Below are 22,971 nucleotides of genomic sequence, written 5' to 3'. Positions count from 1 at the left end.
TTGTGATATTACCTTTAAAATCAATGCAATTGAGCGAAGAGCTGGGTAAGTTGTTTGAATATCAATTGGTTCTGGTTTAGAGTCTATATTGTCTTGAGCCTACCAAGTTAAGGTTGCCAGTCATGTTGTATAGATTCCCACATTTGAAAGTTCAACTTTTGTTTGAATATTCTTTCTACCTTTTCTTTTCCTTTATCAATTTACTTGCAAATTAAAACTAATTCCCTTCTCTATTTTGCAGCACAATACCCGATTTCTTCAACAAATTCTTCAATATAGGAAATCAAATTTTCTAGAGTGGCTTATTAATCATTATTGCACTGACTGGTGGCAAGATTCTTCTCTTTGTATGGTTGATGTCATTTTAGGCTGAATGTGCGCTGCAAATAGGAGGGCTGGCAACGAGAGAACCCAAGCGACAATGATTCTGTCTTTACTAAAATTTAAATTTGAAGATTTTGTTCTTTTCTACCTTTAATGCATTAACACTTTGTATTTTACTAGAATTTGCACTCGATTCCTTCTATCTACTAGAATTTGATCAACCTTTTGGATTAGTCACCGGAGCCCTTAGCATCATGGCATCCAAGAAGAAGCAATACTAGGGTATTGCTTTGCTATCCATGTACAAAGATGAGGAAGATGACGAGATGGAGGATGTTGAAGGAGGAATAGAGGGAGGAGAGCGACAAGAACAGGATGGTGGGGATGTGAGGATTGCAGAGGAAAATCTAGAGAGTGATGCTGAGATGATGAGGATCACTGATTCTGCTAATAAGGCTACTCTACCGGCTGAAAATGATGGGATGACCCCAGAGAAGAGCAAATTTGGGACCTCAATGCCACCACAGCCTTTGGTTGATATGTTGGTTTCACAGCAGGATCAACAGGTAGTGTCTGTTGAATCTAGGAGGAGTAGGAGAGGTACAATTACCATTATAAACCGTGGTCATGATGAAATAGCAATGTCACCTGAGCCAGAGTTACTCTCTCTTACTTGAATCCACCCCTTGTTTTTTTCCGTAGGACTGAGGACACATCAATTTTGGTATACTATATTTGTCTTCTATACGTTCCTTCATCATTATTTTCTTCCATTGATGGAGTCATGTCTCTTAAACTTGAAAATTGGCCAAAATTTTTAAGACCCTGATGTTACCTTAGGCACCCTGGCCTTGCCATATTTTCCAGGCAGGTTACCTTCTACTAGGAAATCATTTTCTCCTTCTTTATTTTAGGTTATAAGTTAATAACTTATATTTGGTTCTGATATCAGGATGGAGGGCTTGATGGTAATGGTCGACTCATGTTTGAGGAAAACCTTCAAACAACAAATGGTATTTCCCCTTTTGATTAAAGTATGTTGTGCTAAATTTATTTTATCCTTTCTTTGGACACCTCATCCCACTATAGGTTATTCTCAGAGAATGAATATTACTTGATTAATTTGTTGGCCGTAAAGAAGAATATATCAATGTCATTGATTTCTTTTTAGAACAGAAGAATTTAAAATTTTGACCAGTAATCTGTTCTCTCATTTGGCCAAAAAGTCTGTTCTTTCTAGAACTTGTATAGACAGTTTTGGTAAGATAATTATGAATATGAGCTAATGAATCTGATCTGTCATATTGATAAGGTAATAAACATATAAAACAGTTAAAATTAACTTCTACATGAAATGTATTTAATCAAGAACAATTATTCAACTGACCTTTTATATGCAATTTTTTTGCCTATATTTGATTGTTTAACTGTTTAGTTCTGGATAATTGAAGTGCATAAGAGTTTGTATGAGACTATTAATTTGAGAATATGCCAATCTTTTGGACTCTGGCTGGGTATTTAAGAATAAGATTATTGAAAAAGAGGCTCGGACATTACATTGGGGTGGTTTTAGTTCACTTTTCCCTGAAGTATATTAGATGGGAACAATCCTATTGTTTTATTTTGTTTTTCTGTTTATCATCTTGCCTCTTGGTCCACTATTTTTTCCCCTCTGAAGAACTTCCTTGAATGTGGTTTTGTAAGTGATTTGCTAGATGGAGCATCATCAGGATCTGTTCAGGTTTTGACACCTAGTAGTCAAGTTAACACTCCTTAGTTTTCTGAGCCATCTCATACCATGCAAGTTGATGCTATGGCTGGATCAAATGGTGCAGAACATGAAGAAATAGCTCAGGAAGAGCAGAAGTTTGTAGATCCATTGGATAGATTTCTCCCACCACCACCCAAAGTTAAATGCTCTGAATGCCTACAAATAAATTCCTTTAGATTAATTTTGCAATAATGAATAGATTATTCTCGATAGATTTTAGATATGTGCTAATTTATTGAATTGAATTAGTGTGCTTTGCTCCCTCCCCCTAAAAGAAAAACAACTATTGTGTGCTTGTGTAGTTTGATGTCTTTTTCCCTTTCTGCTTTGTGCCACACCAAAGCTTCGCTTTTAATTTGCTATGGCTCTTTAAATTCTTAAGCTTCTTATCCATTAATTTTATTATTTTCATATGTTAGTTAGTGAATATGATTAAACCAATTTGGCGATACTTTGGAAGAGTTGTAATGCAATATTACACTCTAATCTCTTACGACTTCCAGTCCTGTTTAGTGATTGTGCATATATGTAATGTAAACTACACGTACATACATAATTCTAAGGTCCTGTAGAAGCACTTGAATATAGTGATCTATGTTTAGAATTTTGGCGTTGAAATTTTTGATTAAGTGTTTTAGTGTGAGAATCTACCCATCCAAAATGAATTTAAGGTGTAAAAGTGTGGAAATCACTCATCTTGGGGGGTATTATTCGATGAATTTCAGCAGCTGCTCTTGTTTAATTACTAAGTGGTGATATATGGTTTGATTCATTAACATGTTCCCTTTAATATGAATTCAAGACTTATCATTTCAGATATTACTAATTCTGTGATTAAATCTTTGAATTATGAAAAAAGTGGTAATTTGCTAATACTTCTCTGTATCAGGTTTTTTGACCACTAAACATCTCATTGAATACACCTTATATTATTATATTTTCTTACTCCCTTCTTGACATTCTGTACATGGGAAGTTGAATGATCATCACTTTACTCCTTAATTAGTACACTAGCAGTTTAGTAGTTTTAAGTAATAGTTTACATTAAAAAATAATTTCCCTCAATTTTTGATAGAGTAGAAAATTGTATAAAACTATTTTAGCTTTTGCATATTTGTTGTTCTTTCATGACAATGTGCTATGATTTTTTATTATTATTGCAGAGAAAGATAAATAAATTTCTTGAGTATAAGAAGGCTGGAAAAAGTTTTAATGTAGCAGTTCGCAATAGGAAGGACTATCAGAACCCTGACTTCCTATTGCATGCTAGGAGGTATCAAGATATTGACCAAATAGGATCTTGCTTTGATAAGGATGAATTGGACCCTCATAGATATGACCCAAGTGACTACTACGACCAAGTAGGTGCTTAACTGTTTCTTCTCTGCATCTACTTTCTTGTGCTTCCCTGTACTTGTTTATTTTATGCTCATATTTTACCTGATTTTGTCAATTATATGATACTTCTTTTGTGTTCTTGCAAACATTAATATTTCATGTGTCATATTCTAGATATACTGCTTGCTGGTATTTGGGCTGTTTAGGCTATTATTGTTCGTTATACTAACAACGGACTTGATATCTGGTATTAAAGAACTTGTTTGTCTTCTAACCTGATGTTGAAATTATGTTTTGCCGTTGGATTGTGTTTTTTCTCTTCAAAAGTCCTTTTGATAATATTATTTACGCTGAGATGGAAGCCAACATCTATACATGGCTGTGTATGGCTAGTTATATCTGCTTTGGGGTTCTTTCTATATTTTTTATGAATATGTTGGTCATGATTTTGGAAGTTAAATACTAGCCTAGTTTAAGTTTTCATTGTGAATTTAACCAACTTATTTGTCATGCCATATTTTGTTATTTGTTCATATTTTTCTCAGCACCATCAGATCATTAAGGTCGACTTTCGTCCCTACTTGACGGATTGGTCTTGTAGTCAAGCTCTCTTTTAAGTACTTGATACTGATGTTGCTTTACCACCCCTAACTGTCACATAGGCAGATATGAGACGTGGAAGTGACAAGAGAGAGCAAGAGAAGAAAGCCCAGAAAGTTGAATTTGCCTCTAGGTGAGCACAACCAGGAATTGTAACTGGTGTTCCAAGGATCAATGTACCCGTTGCAGGTTATAAAGCAACCTAGTTTACCTATGGTATGGCAAAGGTCATTCTTACTACTGATTTTCTATTTTATGCTGATTTTCTCTCTTCTCTCTTCAGGTGGTTTGCCTTTGATGCCTCCTATTACTGAGGCCACCAATCGTGATGGTAGACTGAACAAAAAATCAAAATGGGACGAGGTATTCATTTAAACAAATGCACCAACATGTGCAACTTGCTTCAAATTTTTACACAATATTTCAGTGAATAATAATCCTGTTTAGGTGGATGGGGAAGGATTCTGTGCCTACTCACGCTGCAATTTTGCTGCTAATGCTGGTGATGGGTACATGCATTTTGTGTGAGATTATGAATAACTTTGAGCTTCTTTATGTATTCTAGAATGAGATGTGTTTGATACTATGACCATTGTTGTAATGTTGGACAGGCAGCAAAAATGACGAGAGGTGGAGGAGAGAAGGTCAACTGAAAGGAAGGAAAGAAGGTCATGAGCTCCACTCATTTTGGTCTGTCAAACTAATACCTCCAACCATTTTGAAGTCCTTTAGATTGAAGTCGACAAAAATGTTTGTCTATTCAGTAAGTTTTGCTAAGTCACCATTCTATATATCATGAAAGGTGGAAAGGAATAGTGTTGTGGTTATCACTGCAGGATTTCAGTCAGCTAAATGGTTGGTTTTATTTTGTTTAACTTTTCTTACGAGCACGCTCAATCAGGATTTCGAGTAGGATTGTTATTCCAATTGCTTGCGACAGTACAAAATGCACCACTGATTTGCTTTTTAGTGGTCTATGTATAAGCTTTTATTTTTTATTTTTTTGGATAATTCTTAATACATGTGAGAGAGTATATAAGTGACCTTTTTACATTAAAAATGATGTTTTGGGTTTTTAGTTGTCAGTGTGAATGGCGCCAATGGCATAAGCAAGTAAAGTGAAAGATAAAATAAAGGGCATCACGGAGTAATTTTGTTAACTAATATCAAGAAAGTAAAATATGGTGAATTTAAATGCTAGATGTTTCATTCATTCTAGCTAACAGTTTAATATTTGACCTGATAGAGTTATTTTCATTATTGCCTACCATTATCCTTTGAAATTTGGACCGTAATAGATAGATTGGCATGATTTAAATCTTTAAATTGGTGTGAAAAAATTAACTCATCTCTTGTCTAGCTTGCTTGTAGTTAAGTCCTAGTCAATTACACAATGTAATCGATGGACATAAACCTTATATCTAATTTCATTTATTGTTTTTCTGTGCCTTCACAGATCATAAAAATAAATATTGTTTCATACAATGATCAAGAACTCAATGGTCAATTGTGACCAATCTCATTGAACTAATTAATAATCTTTATAACACAATTAAGCAAACCACACAGATGTTGAATGAAAGCTTCACAATCGCAACAAACCAATTTGAGTATTTCATACATTAATAAACAAACCACGCTTTGGGTAGAGTTTTGTCATGCATCACCCCATTGTTTATGATAAAAACAGTCTCATTTATCAAATAATTGAGATTGAGAATTCAACAAAAGCATCACCGCACAAATCTGTCCACATTCATCAACTTGTAGTCAATGATTTTGTAGTCCACAGTTCGGATTAGCCGCCTGCATTAATCAATCAAGCAAGGGAACGAAGGCTATTGAGTGTATTCTACATATATTCATGTTATCAAATATAATTCATTTTATAGTCAATGCGTCAAAATGCCTTGTTTGTTTTCTTATTTTGAGAGCCGTTTTTTGTTTTTAAAAAAAAAAAAAATAAAAAGGCTTATTTTGTAATTTGTTGTTAATTAAGTGTTTTTAAAAACCAAAAAACAGAAGTATTTTTAAAAACTCAAAAACAAAAACAACTTTTAGTTATTTTCTTGTTTTTGTTTTCACATTTCCTATTTTTTTGTTTGCAAAAATTGGAAAAACTTTTTCTTCTCCGCTTGATGGCTTTTTTCTCATTTAAAAACTTGAGTTCTCATTAAAACTTCACTTTCCAGTCTCAGTATGTTTATGTTCAAATGCAGTTTTTTGAAGCAATTAACCAAACAGATTTTTATTTTGTTTTCAAAACTTGTTTTAAAAAACCATTTTATAAAACTATTTTGAGGAAAAAAATAAAAAAAACAGAAACAAACAGCCCCTCTGTTTTTGTCATTCTATTTTGTAAATATATATATCATTTATTTGAAAACATGTGTTAAATAGTTGGGGCAAACAAATTATCAAAATCATCCTTTTTGAAATACAGCAGCTGTTTCTTTTCTTCCTAATCACAGTTGACTTTTTAAAATAAGCAAAAGTGATTCACTAACTCAACCGATACTATACAGAGAGAATGTACAGAAACAAAGAAAAATTTTATAAAAAAGGTTTTTTAAAAAAAAAACACGCGCACACACACTCACACTCACACTCACACTCACAAAAAGATGGCTCCCCTGTTTCATCCTTTAATATGTAGCAGTTGTTGATATTATACCAACTACTATTGGAAAAGAAATTGAAATAAACTTCAACAGGCAACTCATATCTTTTAGCGATAGTAAAGCACAGACAAATGCAGCAAAAAGATACAAATAATTTAAGAAAAAGAAAAAAATTGGCGTACAGGGAGAAAAAAAGAGATGCAAGATTTTTGATTTTCAAGCTTGTCCCCTCATATATGAGGCTTTTATTGGTATCATAATAACCACTAGGAAAAAAAAAAAAGCCGATAAGCAGAAAAATCATAAAAGCAACGAACCTGGAAAGAATGATAACATGGATGATGGACTTATCCTTCTATATATTAACACTATCCTGCAATAACAAATCATAATATTAGCTACCTAAAATAGAAGGCAATTTTGAAAAGAGACTCGTTGGCATGAGCACGATTGTTCCTTGGTCATTAACAACACATTTTCCGAAAAAATATTTGTTAGTGTGGGTATGTCATACCTTTGCTGAGCATAGCATTTCTACTGTTTTGTTAAGGTCCCCTTTATCCATCCATTTCATCTCATACTCTTCTATCTTTACTCTAGACAACTCTGGTGTTTCCAACACTCCTGGACAAAACATCTTCATTTCATGGCATCCAATTATTTCTATCACTTCTAATTCAGGGAATTCAAATGTTTGACTTTGTGAAGAGAACATCTTCAAGCTTGGCATATTAGTAAGTTCAATCCGCTCTAATCGGTTGAAAATGATTGCACCTTCTACACCTTCATTGTTCTCATTCAATACAATTTCCTCCATCTTTTTACAATTGTTTATCCCCAACCATTTAAGACTCACCAAGCTTTTGGCAGTTGAACTTGTCACCAAATAGACGAGTTGATGGCATCCAGATATAGACAGCCTCCCCAAACTTTGAAATGAAGCAGAGGATGGTGCCAATTTGACCAAGCTATGACAACTTATAACTTCCAGGCATTTTATTAGGCATTGATGAATTGGTGGTAGCTGAGAGTCATCCTTCCATATGCTCTTGAGTTGATCCAAATCGGAAATGTATAATTCCTCAAACGAAGGGATTTTTCCCATAAAATCAAGAATCTCATCTTGTGAGGGGAATACCTCCTCAAAGGAACTATTCTCCACATAAAGCTTTTTCAACATGGGAAATCTTTCAAGGGAACTATAGGGAAAGGTTACCCCTTCATCCTTGAAGCTTTCTACATAAAGAGTTTCCACTTTAGGAAAGACATCCCTTATCATCGTGACATTCTCTGCATTTAAAGCCATGCTTTTGGTTGTGGAGATTACCTATAAAATGATAATTAATAAAACAATTAGCATAATGAGTAGGCGATTTAGTAGATTACATCAAGATATTGTTTTCAAGAATCAACTTTTTAAATGGATCACTCGTCTTTTGCCAATATCTAAATTTTCATCATTTCACCATGAAATAAGATCCACACATTAAAATTTAAAAAATCCTTTAAATTAACTTCATAACCCCCTTTCTTTTCTCTAAATCAAATTAAAAAAAAAAACCATAATCCCCTTCGAATTCACATTTAAGGCTAGGCTTTTTTGACTATGAAAATAACCTGTAAAACGATTATTGGTAAAATTATTATTATAAGAAGGCAATTTAATAAATCAGGTCAGAATATTTTTTAAAATAGTAATTTCTTATATAATTGTAGATAAAATCTTTCTTAATTGACCTGTCATCTTTTTCTAATACTTATAATTTTCATCATTAATTCCCCCCCCCTCAAAATTACTTTAAACAGAAATAAAATTATTTGAATCACTTTATAGGCCCACTTCTTTCCAGTCAGAGATCTACAAACATTATCACACTATTTGCAGTCTGCCACATTCGTTAATTATCATTTGCTTGTCGGCTTTCGCGTGCAATCAGGGTCTTGTAATTTGATGAACAGTTTACAATTTTTGGGAGATGACGGAATGTACAAACTTTAAATTTATGTCAAATATTTATCTGAACCTAAATTTTGTAGATGATGAAGAATTATTTAAAAAGTGAAAAACAAGAATATCAGTATGTTGGACTAACCTCTTGAATAGTAAACCGATGTTGGATGGTGGCATTAAGATCAGTCATCCAAATATTTCTGTCAGATTCCCATGTTCTCGTCACTCGAACCTTTTGAAGTAGCGGGGCATGAATGGCTCCAGAACAGAATATTGTGAGTTGAGGGCACTCTGATACGATTGCATGTTGTAATAATGGAAACTTGAAAGTATAATTTTGGCTGCAAAATCTCTTCAACCTTGGTAATTCATCAAGCTCCAAAAACTCCAGTTTGCTGAAAATGATTTTCTTGTCCTCATTGTCCTCTTTTTTCTGTTTCGTCATAAGTTCTTCTATTTGATGGCATGAACCATCTAGTGAAGAAACTAAGTTTATTTCTCCTTGGCGGTCATTATTGCCCAACACATTCTTCAATTTTGGCAAATACCGTAGCCTTAACTTTTTCAATGGCACGATCACTGATGATGACACCATCTCTTTATAATCATTTAAATCTTCAAAATCAAACACCGTCTCTAACATGTTGCAGCACCTGACTTCCAGTTCTTGTAAGTTGTTTAAAGATTTCAGCACATGAAGTGGCACCAATTTCACAAAGCCACAATAGCTCACAGTCAATGTTTTCAAGTTGCTCAATGAGTGGTGTGGAAGTTTGTCATCCCATATCCGTGGAATCAAACTGTTTAAATAGGATAATTCTAATGTCTCTAACTCTGGGAATGACACCTGTTGAAAGAAAATATAATTAAACGAAAATGTTTTGGCAAAAAATGAAAACGAAGTTACTGTTTATTTGTGAGGCTTAGTTTTCATGAAAGATTGTTTAAATGTGCAAGTATAGCTCTCGTGTACCACAATATTCTTCAAGAGATTGATAACAGTTCAACTTCAAATTTCAGGTTCACCTAACAGAAATAACTAACTGAAAAACAAGAGAACTATAAAATGCTACAATATCTAGCCTAAGAGCAAAGTAAGTAATTTAAGTGAAATAATTTTTTTAGATATATTTATACAAGAAAAAATAAGAACATATTTTTACTGAACAGAGTGAATAATTCCAATGAAATTAATTTTCACAGCGTAAGTTTGTCATCCCATATTGATGGCACCAAACTGTTGAAAAAGAATAATTCTAATATCTCTAACTTTGGGAATGACATCTGTTGAAAGAAAATATAATTAGACGAATATCCTTCGGCAAAAAACAAAAACAGAGTTACCATAGTACTCCAAATTTCAAGTTCACCAAACAGAAATAACTAACTAAAAAACGAGAGAACTGTAAAATGCTACAATAGCTAGCCCAATACCAAAGTAAGTAATTTAAGTGAAACAATTTTTTTTCCACATATATTGAGACAAGAAAAAATAAGGACATATTTTTACTGAACAGAGTGAATAATTCCAATGAAATGAATTTTCACAGCGTAAGTTTGAAATTAAGAAGTTAATAAAATAAGAAAATCCTGGAAAGGAAAGAATATACTAGATAAAAAAATGAATTTTTGTCCAGAAAAAACAGTAATAAATTGATGAGTAAAATATTTTGCCCTTCCTTGTATTTTGTCCTAATTACAAATTTTCCTTCTATTTTGAAAACATAAACTTAAGTCCAAATAGTTAAATCTGTTGAGAATATTCTAAAAAGATACTTTTCTAATTAAAATTTATATTAAAATACTTTTGATTTACTAATTTACCCTTCATAATACTGAATTTTTAAATTTTGGCCTAAAAAATTTAAAATGTTTTCTTTTCCTTAATTTTTTTTCACTTTTTGGAGTTAGTTATTTGTTCAACGTTTTTATCATATTAGGATTGAAAATAAGTAATTTAGTGAGTGGAAATTTGGTTAATTCTTTAAATAAATATATAATTGACTAAGTAAGTTATAGATATTTCTCATTTGTTTAAAAATTTGAAAGTATAAATTTAAATAATTTCTATAATCTATCAAACTTAGATAATCTATATTATATTACGAAAAGAATATGTATTCAACATATCTGTTAGCCATTTAAAGAAACCTAAAAAATTAATTTCAATATGCGTGACAAACAATTAAAATTATAAAATTTTTATGAAAATTAACAAATTTTATTACATTTTAAAAAGTCTGAAAATACATGTATTAAAATTATTTTTTGTGGTATTAAAAATTATTTTTGCTAAAAAATGAATGTTTAAATAACTTTTATATGAAGGAGAGGTATTTTGGTCAAAATACAAGTTTAAAGGTCAAACTTAACTGTAACCTTACGGTTGGGTAGATGGAAATGGAACTTCAAGTCAAATATACAAGGGAGGTTTGTACAACATGTATTTTAATTTTAAGGGAGTTATATATATATTTTTAAAATAAAAAGAAGGTTTCTATAACTTAGGTAAAACACAGGACTAGTTAGGATATTTTACTGTAAATTGATTTGAACATACCTTATGATTATTTGTTGCTGGGTCTTCAATGTTGAAATCCGTTTTATGCTCTTCCGCTTTCAATCTTGGTAGACTACTGCGTTTTAATCTTCTTAACGCACTGAACGTGATTCCACCTTCCACATCGTCATTATTCTCATTCTTTATAATTTCCTCCATATTTTTGCAATCAAATATGTCCAGTGTTTCAAGATTCACCAAACTTTTGGCGGCTGAATTTGTCATTAAATAGATGAGCTGATGACATTGGGACACGTTCAGCACTGTCAAATTATGAAGTTGTTGAATTTGATGAACAACGGGTGATGGGAATATCTCCTCGAAAGAACTATCCTCCACACGAAGCTCAGTCAGCCGCGGAAATCTTTCAAGCAATGTATGCGGAAATGTTGCCCCTTCATCATCAAATCCTTCTATGCACAGAATTTCCACTTGAGCAAAACAATCCGCTGGAAATTGGTCATTCCTTATCATGCTAACATCATCCTCATCTAACACCATCCCTCTTGATGCCACAAATCTCTGTAAAACAGATATTGAGTCAGAAGCATGGTAATATTAATTTATTAATTATGTCACAACTTCTTATTGAATCAGAAATATTATTTTGTTTTTTATTGTGTCCCAAGATCAAATGCGATCACTAGAAGTCCGAAACATTTTGATTTCATTTATTTTTCATAAATAATCTTGGAAAAGAAATAATTATATCAGCCACGACAAAAAACAATAATGCCGACACATTTGGTGTGTATTGCATTAATTATTAAATTATGACGTAATTGTTTGGGATATTTTATAATTAAAGTTATGTAATTAAAAAATGATAACTACTCCCTCCAGCTCTTTTTATAAAAATTTGAAATTTGAATTGTCTTGGTTTTTTTTTTTATAGAGCCAACTTGGATTTGTCTGAACATTTAATGTGTTTTTATCCTTTTTGTCTCTAATTAATTTTATACATTGCATTAATTAAAAGGTTGAGAACTTGGTATATTATCTTATCTTTCATACTTTTTCTCATTATTACTCTATTTCTCTCTCTTACTTTTCCCCTCATAAATAAGGGTATATCCGGGGGAAAAATCCATTTCTTACTGAAACATTTCACTGTGTATCCCATTAATTAATTAATTAATTATGATGTAATTGTTTGGGATGTTTTGTAATTAAAGTTGTGTAATTAAAATATGATAACTAAAATTTTAGTAGAAACTTCAAAACCGAAACATGTACTGGTATATTTATATTAAATATCATAACAATGGAACATTTATAGATTCATATTTTTGTAAAAGCTGGAAATAGGAAGAATGGAGCATTCTAGACGTACCTGTAGGTAGAATTTGTTAAGATTGGTGTCCCAAGTTTCATGTGACACTTGAACGCTTTTAAGAGATGGTGTATCAATGAGTCCTGGAGAGAATACTTTGAATCTTGGACATTCTGTTATGATTAGCTGATCCAATAACGGAAATCTGAAAGTGTAATTGTAGCGGCAAAATCTCTTCAATTTTGGTAATTGTTCAACTTTCAAATGCTGCAACTTGCTGAAAACGACTTCCTCATCGTCATCATCCTCTCCTTCCCGCTTCCATATAATTTCCTTTATGTTAGAGCACCTTCTAATTGAGAGACTTGTGAGATGGACCAAGCTTCGAGCAACTGATGACGTCATCAGAGTGGTCAACTCATGACAATATGCCACTTCGAGATGTGTGAGATTTGGTGGAGAAACTAAGAGTGATGCCAAGCTTGTGATAGTTTGATTAAATTGGAGAGCCAATTTTACTGGAAGAGGAACATCATCCCCTCCAGAAGCCTCCTTAATGTGACCCTGCAGTGTCAGCTCCTCTAAATTTGGAAAGCTCTTCAACAATTTGTATGAAATAGTCGTTGCTTTATCATAACCAGTATCTAAACAAAGCAGTTTTACTTTAGGGAAGCGGTACGTTGAAAGCTGGCCACTCCCTATCATCTCAGCTCCTGTACCCCACAATGTCAACTCCTCCAAATTATGAGTGACCTGCACAATACATAAATCATAACTAAATGTAACAACTAATCAATGCGTCAAAATCCAGCTGTGTGCATTTTGCAACTACAAATAATAATTATGATACATTAAAATGAATATAAATTTCCAGCCTGGAATTTCAATCTTTGATTATCACACACAACCGTTATTCCTCCCTTCTTTTGTTTTAAATAAAAAAATCAAATTAAAGCTTATAATGTCTTGAAAATGTTAAACCAAAAAAAAAAAAAAATCCCCTCCCTTGATTAGATGACACCCCCCTTTTATTACCCAAAAAAATGACACACCTCTTTCTGATGAAGATGGAAACCTGACGATTGGAGTCCCACTTTTTTTCAAAAGAAAAAATATTTAATTAATTCTAATATCTATTAATTAATTAAAATAATGATTATGAATTACTCCTTTTTATCATTTTAAACTACGTTATATTCTAATAAATGTTTTAGTAACAGGAACAATTTGCATATTTGAGTACTCACAAATATCAAATTCAAGTGTGCTCTTACGTTGTAAAGCAAAATATGTTTCATTATTTATTTTAATGCTTAAAGTTATTTTTTGCTCTTTTATTAGCTTATTTTCAAAATAAATAACACATTAATGACCAATTTAGAAATGTACCTTGTCATGGGACAGTAGAGGATATTTTGAGGCTAATGTGCTCTGTTCCTCATGTATTTCCAGTGAACTTGAGACTTCCTTTTCAAATATCTCTAATTCATCACAATATCTAACATCTAACTGTTGAAGTTGTGGCCATTCTAATGTGTGTCTCTGTGGATAGAAGCTTTTCAAATTTTGAAGCCAATAAAGCCCAAGGGAAGTCAGCCTAGGAAACTCTAACACAGTAGCAACAGATTCTGAAACTTGATCTTTTGCTACAATTACCTCTATACCACAATATTGTATTCGAAGATATTCAAGATCACGAAGCATGCCCTTGGCTATAGATGCAGGAAACAGACTTGTGAGGCTTTCACATTCGGACACACGCACGCTCCTTAGACTTGGGAAGGAGACGTCTCCTTCATAATGATTGCTCCACACATTCTTCAATTTTCGCAATCCATATAACGTTAACTTTTTCAGCGGCACAATCAGTGATGACGACTCCGCCTCCCCTTTATAATCATTCAAATCTTCAAAATCAAACACCAACTCCAACATGTTACACTCAATAACTTCTAGTTCCTCCAAGTTGTTTAAAGATTTCAGCACACGAAGGGACACCAATTTCACAAAGCCACAGTTTTTCACAATCAATATTTTCAAATTGCTAAATGAGGTGTGTGAAAGTTGGTCGTCCCACACCATTGGAATCACATTGATTGAATTGGACAATTCCAACCTCTCCAATTTTGGAAGTAACACCTGTTGAACGAAAATATGATTAAACACAAATAACTTATAATCCATAGGCTTACTTTTCATGAAAGATTGTTTAAATGTCAAAATAAAAATCTCACCGACCACAATACTTTTCAAGCCATTTGCTAAAAGTTCAACTTGAAATTTCACAGTCACAAAATAAAAAATTAAGTAATTAAAAAAGTGAAAGAACTGCAAAATGCTATAGTAACTAGCCAAATACCAAATTAAGTAATTCCAGTGAATGTAATTTTTGTAGAGTTCGTTAAGAAAAACAATCCGGCAAAATGCCAACAAAGCAGATAATTGTAGTGAAAATGTGTTTCTTTTTCTGGGAAATTAAGTTTGAAGTTTTGTCGGAAAGTTAAAACAAGAAAAAGTAACTAAAATAATATGAATATAACCTATTGCTGAAAAGGGATTGGAAAACCATGAGCTACATTCTCATAAATATTTTTTTGAGTAATGAACAGCACAAGCGTCTAGCATCCCCGTCCAACAAGGTGGTTATTCACATCATCTAAGATACTCATAAATACTGTAGGAACAATTCATATATTAAAACACTCCAAAATATCAAGTTGACACGTTTTTAGGATGTAAAATGAATAATTTGAGGCTTCATTATTTATTTTAAGACTTGAAGTTATTGGCTTTTCTCTACTATTGGCTGATTTTAAGTAATTAAAAAAAATAAAAAGCTGCAAACTTCCATAATTGCCTAATAGTAGAGCAAGTAATTCTAGTGAAAATGATTTTCGCATATAATTTTCAAGTTTTGTAAGAAGATAAAATAAGAAAAAAAATTGTGAAAATCTGCACATACCTTGTTGAAAAGTAACTCAGACATTTTGTTGGATATGTTATTTGTTGCAGCTTCATGTTGCGCTGAGTTCAAAACAATGTATCTAATAGTATCATTACTTTCAATCTGAAGATGCCTTAAATGTGGAAATGCTCTTCCATCATGACAGGGAAGAACATTTTCAAGCCCATTAGATCCATATAAATACAAATCTTCAGCTCCTTTCATCAACTTCTGAACCCCACGCTTCAAATGGATACTACCCTCTAGCTCAAGTTTCAATATTTTCGAAGTTTCATAATTGTCTTGCCATTTCCAATTGTCTTGCCGTTTCCAATGCTCTCCAATGAATATTCTATATCTCTTCAAATTCAAGTCTAAGAACAAAGCCTCCGGCAACATAGAGACATTAGGAATATGAATATCGAGAGAAGAGATTGGCAAATCCTTTAACTCTTGAAGACTTGCGTTTTCATTAGCTTCACTAGATCCTTCAATTTTCCACTGGTTAAAGCTGTTTCCCATGTACAACACTTCCAATTTTTTCAAGCTAGATAGAAGTTTTGGGGGAATCACTTTGAGCTTGGAGCAATGGGACAAATTCAACATTTGTAAAGAAGTCAACTCTGATAATTGAATTGGTAGCCATTCAATTTCAGAGTAAGCAAGACTTAACACTTTTAAATTCTTCAACCTTGTGACTTCAGTTATATCTTCTAGCAAACAAGAGTGCAGACACAATGTTTTTAGTTTTAGTAGGAAACTGAGTGAAGGTAGTGATGAAAAACGCACATCAGTAAATGCCAACAGTTTTAGCTTCTTTGAAGATTTGAAAAACATGCTGGGTATGGTCAAGTCATGTTGTTTTGTGTTGTGCAGTAGAAAGAATTCTAATGATGGAGCATGCAACTCTTCTGTACGGTCAACACTGATGTCACTTTCTTCCAAGCAAATTCCCTTGCAGCCTTCTAGCTTATCTTCATCTAGCCATTCTTTCAAGCTTTTATGCCTCAAAATGAATGCATGTAATTGATCGAATGCAATTGATGATGCAATATCTTGAAAGACGTCATGGATTGTAACATGATGACTAGAAATGCTATCAAGAAATAAGTTTAATGATTTTAGCTTACTTACAGCAACAGAGGTTTCAACATAGGCTTGTTCCATGTTCTCTATGCCTTGAAAAATGCCTAACCCCACAGAGTACATGAATAGGTCTTCAATTGAGGGATCATGGGATAACATGGCAGTCAGCAAGAAAATATTTTTATTCTCTGAGCTTAGACGATCGTAGCTCAACCTCACAATGGAATCCACCTCTTTAATCCCTGTGATGTTTCTCCCTAAAGGATAATTCAATCGAGCACGAGCATTTTCCCACTCATTAAGACCTTTTTTCCTCAACGCTTTGGCAGCTGTAGCAATCGCAAGCGGCAGGCCACCACACTTTCGAACAATATCAGTGGCTATAGATATCATCTCAGGACTGCTTGAGTCAAGAGAAAGTTCAGCAATCCTCTTGAATAACTCCCATGCTTCATCCTCTAACAAAAACACCTACATCGATAATTTTTTGACATTTCATGAGATCTGACAACAGCGTTTTGTTCCTTGAAGTTAGTAAAATTTTGCGACCTTCATTCTTTTTGCTATAATTGTCAACATCAACAATGTTCTTTGAAGTTGGTAAAATTTTGCGACCTTCATTCTTTTTGCTATAATTGTCAACATCAACAATGTTCTTTGAAGTTGGTAAAATTTTGCAACCTTCATTCTTTTTGCTATAATTGTCAACATCAACAAAGGGAATTCCTACTTTGCCCAAATCAAGTTCCTGCCAAAGATTATCCAATATTAGGAGCATCTTGTTCTCTTGGTTCAGCCTCTCAGATAGCTTAGAAGTTCTGACGTCTTCAGTTTTTTCATTAAGTTGCATACCCAGCTTTTCAGCAATCTGGTCTTGAATCTTCTCAACGTTCAGTTCTTCAGAAACAGTTGCCATTATTACCTTTTTAAATATGTTTTGATTCTTTACCTCCTTTGCTACCTCTTTAGCTATAGTGGTCTTGCCAACACCGCCAGGCCCGCACAATCCGATCATATTAACACTTGGATTCCGCAATGCCTCCATAATTTGATTCATAATCGGCACTCTTGAACCAATCCCTTCATTGCTTTCTGTGTTGGTTAACTCTGGCATCGACTGGGGAGGAACACGATATGAAACTCTGTTAAAGTTTCCGTTTCTACAAATTTCAACAACTTGTTGGGTCACTGCCTCTGCTCTTTTGCTCAGCTTAGAGCGTAGCCGGGGGTTGGGACATGAAGTTATACTACACTCTGTTTTTGCTTGACTCTCTTTGGTTAACTGTTGTGCTTGCTCTGATATCTCATGTACTTTGTACAACCAACGAAGAACTTCCTCTTCAATTTCTTCTACATTGTTTTTAGCCACATCTACTTGATGCTCTATGGAGTTCCTTTTAAGTGTGAGATCCACAAGTCGTTCATTGAGCTCCTCAATGTTTCTGTGATAGTGAATGAGATAAAGAAGCTGCTCCCAAATTAGGTCGAGCACGAAGTCCCGAACCTTCTCAACCAAACCACAAGTAGGATCCATTTGTTTAGAGCTCTGTTAGAAAGACATAGCCAAAACTCAATTAAACCCTTGGCTCGTTAATGCAGAAATGTTGGTGACTTCGAAAACAAAGTCTCACCTTTTCTTTTCTTGACTTAATGACGATGAAAATTTGATTTCTTCTTGTTTTGTTATCTCTCTTTTTTTTGCCCCGAAAATCAAAGCAAGAGTGAGATCTTACTATTGACAATATTAAATTATTTGGAGTCAAACGACTTTTTTCAGTTATACAACATCAAAATATGATCAAGATAATTTTTTCCTTTTTTTTTTTTTTGCAAACAGATATTCCATCCGAAGAACAGGTTTTTTTTTTTGGGCTTTTATTTGGAATTCTAGAACACTTCACCATGTAGGTTGAAGATGAGCACAGGCAAGCTTATTACTGAAAAATAAGGGCATAAATTTATGCTTTTGGACATATTACCCAAATGTAAAGAGAACAATGCTTGTTATTTTTCCTCATAAATATTCTAAAGGAGGAGAATATTTTGCTGCAAAACTTGAAAGTCAAATTGAATAGAAACTTACAATAACGACGTGAAGCTTCGCAATCTGAGTCCGATCTACCAGCAGCAATCAGTTTCCCCTAGTGATCCAACACAAATCAAAATGACCACCCTTTTCCTCTGTCTTTTTATGATATTTTGAACAACTTTAAGAAGCAGATCTTCACACCACTCAGAGGTTTTAGCAGAAAGATTGATTTACAGAAACAGACAGGAAATCAACATCAACTAAATATGGAAAACAAAAAAGAAGACGGACTCACAGAAAATAGAGCAGAGGGAGTAACACTTTTTTTACGACACGGGTAGTGACAAATTCAAAGTGCAGTTTTTTGGATTTTTTCCTAGAAGAAATATCGAAAACCAGCAAAAAGTAAAGTTGAAAAATGATCACAATAAAGGAGAAGTGCCGGCAAAAAATGCAAGAGACGAAAATTTTAGATTTTTTTTTTAAATTTTTAATATGAAACACAGAAAGGAAAACAGAAATCAGAAAATAAAAAGGGCATTACAGAAAAGATGTTTAATAACAGGTTGAGAAATCAGGAAACACAAAGGAAGTAAGAAATGCGGTGAAATTATGAACGAAAACCATGAGAACAAACAAAAATATAACAAAGACTAGGTTTTATATTAATTTATAAGTGAGGCAAATGATTAAAAAATAATAAATATAAATACTTTTATTAGTTAATTAATTTTTTTAATATTTTATAATTAGTTAACTAAGTTTTATATTAAGGACAAATTCAAAATTTTGAAAAAAGAAGTGAAAGGAACAGTGAGAATAGGGACAAGGAATAGAAGAGGCATGATGTATATCAATATCATATATTCACATCACGTTGTATATAATGTAGACATCCATTTATTTTTCTTTAATTCAAAAAATAAAGTAAAAATGATAAAGTGGTTCATGAATCATGAGAGAGTCAGACAGGCTTAGGGTTGGCTTTATTTGGTAAGCATCCTCAGTGACAGGAGAGACATGTCACATGTGAGAGCAGTGACAGTAGGGAAGCAGAGGAAATGGCTTTTATTTCAATGTTCACAGTGGGGAGACATGAGGGAGCTGCTGTTGGTGACGTTGTGGGGCATTGTACGTAAGGGATATTGAAAGAAATAAGGAACCGATTTATAACAGCTGTCCTTGTGTTTAAGTATTAACAAAACTCGGTAAAAGTATTGTTAATGCCATTAATAGTGTTGATAGCATCAACAGTAGAGAACTGAAGTGCCAGCAAAAAAATGCAAAAAGCCGTAAATTCAGGATTTTCCTTTTTTTTTTTGGGTCGAGAAAAGACGAAAGGAAAAGGAAAGCACAAAGGAAACTGCAAAGATAATAAAGTGAAAAAAGAAGCTGAGAAAGCAGTAGAAATTAGCAGAAGGGAGAAATTAGGAGATTTGTGAAACTATGAAGAAGAAGAAGCAGATCCGAAGCTTTAGTTAGGAGGAGTGACTACAAAGTGGAGCCGCGCAAATGAGAGTTTTGAAGAAAATGGTCAAATATTAAAATGAGGGAGCCAAACCTAAGTATCTGCACTATGGCTGGAATACGTTTCTTCTTCTTTTCTTGGTTGCTCTCTACATTCAGAAACACAAGAATACGCTGTAAAAGTGGAAACACAAATTGAACTTTGTAAGTACAGATAAATTAAACACAGACTGACTTTGGCATAAATCCATGCTGTCTAACTTACAGCAGCCGATGTGAAACTTTGCGATTTCAAGGTATATAAACTTCATATCTCCTAACAATAATCAGCTTTCCTCAGTGTTCCAAAACAGATCAGACCATGAGAGAGCTCTTTTTGATGGAACAACTTTTAGAAGCAGATGCTTTAAGGGAATTGAAGACAACTATAAAACCTGAAAGTTTTTGAAGAAAGATGATGAACTTGCAAAATCTTACAGGGAAAACAACATCAACTAAACTAGTCTTTTTTTTTTTTTGGGAGATATATAAGCCGTCATAAATTGAAGGAGCAGATTTTTTAATTATATTTTGGGATTTTTTTCTCAAAGAAAAATAAAGTTAAAACAAAAAATGCAAAACAAGGAAATTCAGATTTTTTTTTAAAGAGAATTCTTTAAATATTGACGAGAAAACAGAAATCAGGAAATTCGAGCAAAACAAAGTGCCAAAAAGACGTTACAGAACAAGCTGAGGAATTACGCAATAATAAAGAAGGAACTAGCAGGGAGTGATATGAAAAGTGAAACTATGAAATAAGACTCAAGTGCAAGCGAAATCAACGTTGCAAAAGCAGTAAATTCAGGATTTTTTTTATTTTTTTATTTTTTGGTCTAGAAAAGAGAAAGGAAAAAGGAAATCAGAAAGTGCAAATATATAACATAATGGAAACTACAAAGATGATGAAGTAAAAGAAGAAGCCGAGAAAACACTAGAAATTAGTAGAAGGGAGTAGGAGATTTGTGAAATTATGGGGAAGAAAAAGAAGAAGAAGCAGATCTGAAGCTTCAAAGTGGCTGTAGAGTGTGTGGTTTAGATAGCATTCAAACCAATGCAGTTCGGTTCAGACGCTGTGCCGTTCCTAGTATTATTATTATATTATGGAAGGAACAACACGTTGTACGGTTTACGAGAATTATTTGCGTCATTTTTCTAAAGATTGTTGAAACTCTTTTGTTAAACTACTGACTTAATTAACTAATTTAAGAAAACCCAAAAAAAAATTAAAAAGTTATTAATTACCCACATTTCGTTCTGAGTAAGAAATAAAATTGGCTTCTGCATTATTTACCAAAAGATTATTGTACCTGTTATTCGATCCTACTACTTCCGATCCTAATTATAAGAGCTTATTTGTAAGTTACAAAACAGATCTGATAATTAGGATCGGAGATAGTATATCAGTTATAGACTAGACATATTAATTTGTAAAAAAAATAATAAATATAATATTTTTAAAATAATTTATTTAGTTTTCGAATCTCTTTAATTAATTAACGGGGGAAATCGCACGCACTCACTCCTTTGGTTCCGCTTCGGTGGCTCTCTATGGTGGAACTGGAAGCGCTGAGCGATTACAAGAAAAGTAAAGGAGGCCAATTTACCCGAATGCCATGTAAAATGAATTATCAATATTCTGAGAGAAAGAATTTATTAAAGTACTACATTTTAACATCATCACCGTATCAATAAGTTTAAAATTCTGCAGAACTCGTTATTTATCAAAACTCGTTTCTGAATTATATATACATATGTTTTCCTAAATTTATTTTTTTTGTTGGTTTTGTTAACTTAATTTTATTTCTCGTATTTAAATAATAATTGGGAAAAACATATCGGAGGTATATATATACTGTGTAAGGAGAAGTAAGGAATGCTGTGTAATTATGAAAGAAGACAAGGAGAACCAACAAAAAATAGCAGAAATCAGTGAAAAAACGCCAAGAAAAGGAATAAAATTCAAAAACGAAAAATTCTGAGAAAATGCTGAAGAAGAGGCTTTGGGAGGAGTAGATCGCAAAGTCTCTCGTGCATAGAGGAGTCAATGTAGTACATGGCGATGAATGAAACCCGCAGCAATTAAAAAGAAAAGGCACTTTTTAAAATTTGATTTGAATTTTAAATTTTAAAAGCTTTAGGATTTAAATTTTAAACGACCAGGGGTCATGACTTCACTGTTTGGCTCTTTGAGAGAAAGATAGAAAAGAATGGAATGGCGTGTAGGGCCTAAATTATTTACATTGAAATAAATTAACATAGCATGTAAATCATACAATAATCTTATTTAAGATTGTTGAGTGCTATTACGAAGATACTTTTTTCAAGGAAAAGGCGAGAACAAAGCACTGCAAAAATACTTTGAAAATTGTACAGAACAAACCTCCATCGTATTTTGAAGATTTTATTTTCATATCCCAAAATGTTAATTGAGTGTTAAATTACACATTTTGAGCCAAAATATCTCTCTCTCTAATAAAAATGCTGTTTAAAATAAATTCAAAAATACAATTTCACAGCATATATTTTCAAACTTGCTTTATTCATATATTAAATTTAAATGTCTAAGTCACGTGAACTCTATTTTTTCAAACTCAGCGACTAATTAATGATTCGAATAGTGAACGCTCCAAAAAACAAGATACAATTAGTCAAAGTTTCCAAAAAATTAATATTTAGTAGATTGAGAGTCAATAATCAAGTTAAAATTATGAGACCAAAGTGACTAATTTTTCCTTTAAAATGACTCTCATTTTAGCACCCAAAAAAAAAAAAAAAGAATAAAAGAGGGTATCTTTAGACATAATGTAAACTAGGGAAGCCACACCTTAAGTAACTTGCCGTCGATGTGGTTGGAAGGTGGAACAAGTTTCTTCTTCTCTTTGTTGGTTGCTGTCTAGAGTCAGAAACACAAGGATATGCTGCAAAAGTTGAAAAACAAATCGAACCTTATAATTACAGATCAATTAAA

General features: G+C 33.0%; 2 protein-coding genes and 1 pseudogene across 2 annotated transcripts; 2 read left to right on the top strand and 1 right to left on the bottom strand.

The window, feature by feature from the left end:
• The first annotated feature begins 1,908 nt into the window (after nucleotides 1–1,908).
• LOC114727206 (SAP30-binding protein-like) lies at nucleotides 1,909–3,551 on the top strand. The gene is made up of 2 exons (XM_028913912.1): nucleotides 1,909–2,233; nucleotides 3,259–3,551. Exons 1-2 carry the CDS (start codon nucleotides 2,123–2,125, stop codon nucleotides 3,466–3,468), a joined length of 321 nt encoding a protein of 106 aa, XP_028769745.1. The 5' UTR covers nucleotides 1,909–2,122; the 3' UTR covers nucleotides 3,469–3,551.
• Nucleotides 3,552–4,101: 550 nt separating this feature from the next.
• LOC114727205 (uncharacterized) lies at nucleotides 4,102–4,779 on the top strand (annotated as a pseudogene).
• Nucleotides 4,780–7,162: 2,383 nt separating this feature from the next.
• Nucleotides 7,163–11,594, bottom strand: LOC114727172 (uncharacterized). The gene is made up of 4 exons (XM_028913888.1): nucleotides 11,548–11,594; nucleotides 11,166–11,215; nucleotides 8,748–9,452; nucleotides 7,163–7,981 (listed from the first exon to the last, which is right to left on the bottom strand). Exons 1-4 carry the CDS (start codon nucleotides 11,567–11,569, stop codon nucleotides 7,163–7,165), a joined length of 1,596 nt encoding a protein of 531 aa, XP_028769721.1. The 5' UTR covers nucleotides 11,570–11,594.
• Nucleotides 11,595–22,971: the final 11,377 nt, after the last annotated feature.

The sequence above is a fragment of the Neltuma alba genome, unplaced genomic scaffold (assembly GCF_004799145.2).
Source record: "Neltuma alba isolate B1F8T4 unplaced genomic scaffold, ASM479914v2 tig00012452_pilon, whole genome shotgun sequence".
Lineage (NCBI taxonomy): Eukaryota > Viridiplantae > Streptophyta > Magnoliopsida > Fabales > Fabaceae > Neltuma > Neltuma alba.
The sequence above is the reverse complement of the archived record's forward strand: the minus strand, read 5'-3'. Positions and strand labels throughout refer to the sequence as shown.

Excerpts from the sequence above, each read along its gene's own strand:
- LOC114727206 (XM_028913912.1), top strand. The coding sequence starts at position 2,123 with ATGCAAGTTGATGCTATGGCTGGATCAAATGGTGCAGAACATGAAGAA. Across the intron at positions 2,234-3,258 it reads TTCTCCCACCACCACCCAAA|AGAAAGATAAATAAATTTCT; the intron begins GTTAAATGCTCT and ends TTATTATTGCAG.
- LOC114727172 (XM_028913888.1), bottom strand. The coding sequence starts at position 11,569 with ATGATGAAGGGGCAACATTTCC. Across the intron at positions 9,453-11,165 it reads CAGCAACAAATAATCATAAG|GTGTCATTCCCAGAGTTAGA; the intron begins GTATGTTCAAAT and ends TTCTTTCAACAG. Across the intron at positions 7,982-8,747 it reads ATCGGTTTACTATTCAAGAG|GTAATCTCCACAACCAAAAG; the intron begins GTTAGTCCAACA and ends ATCATTTTATAG.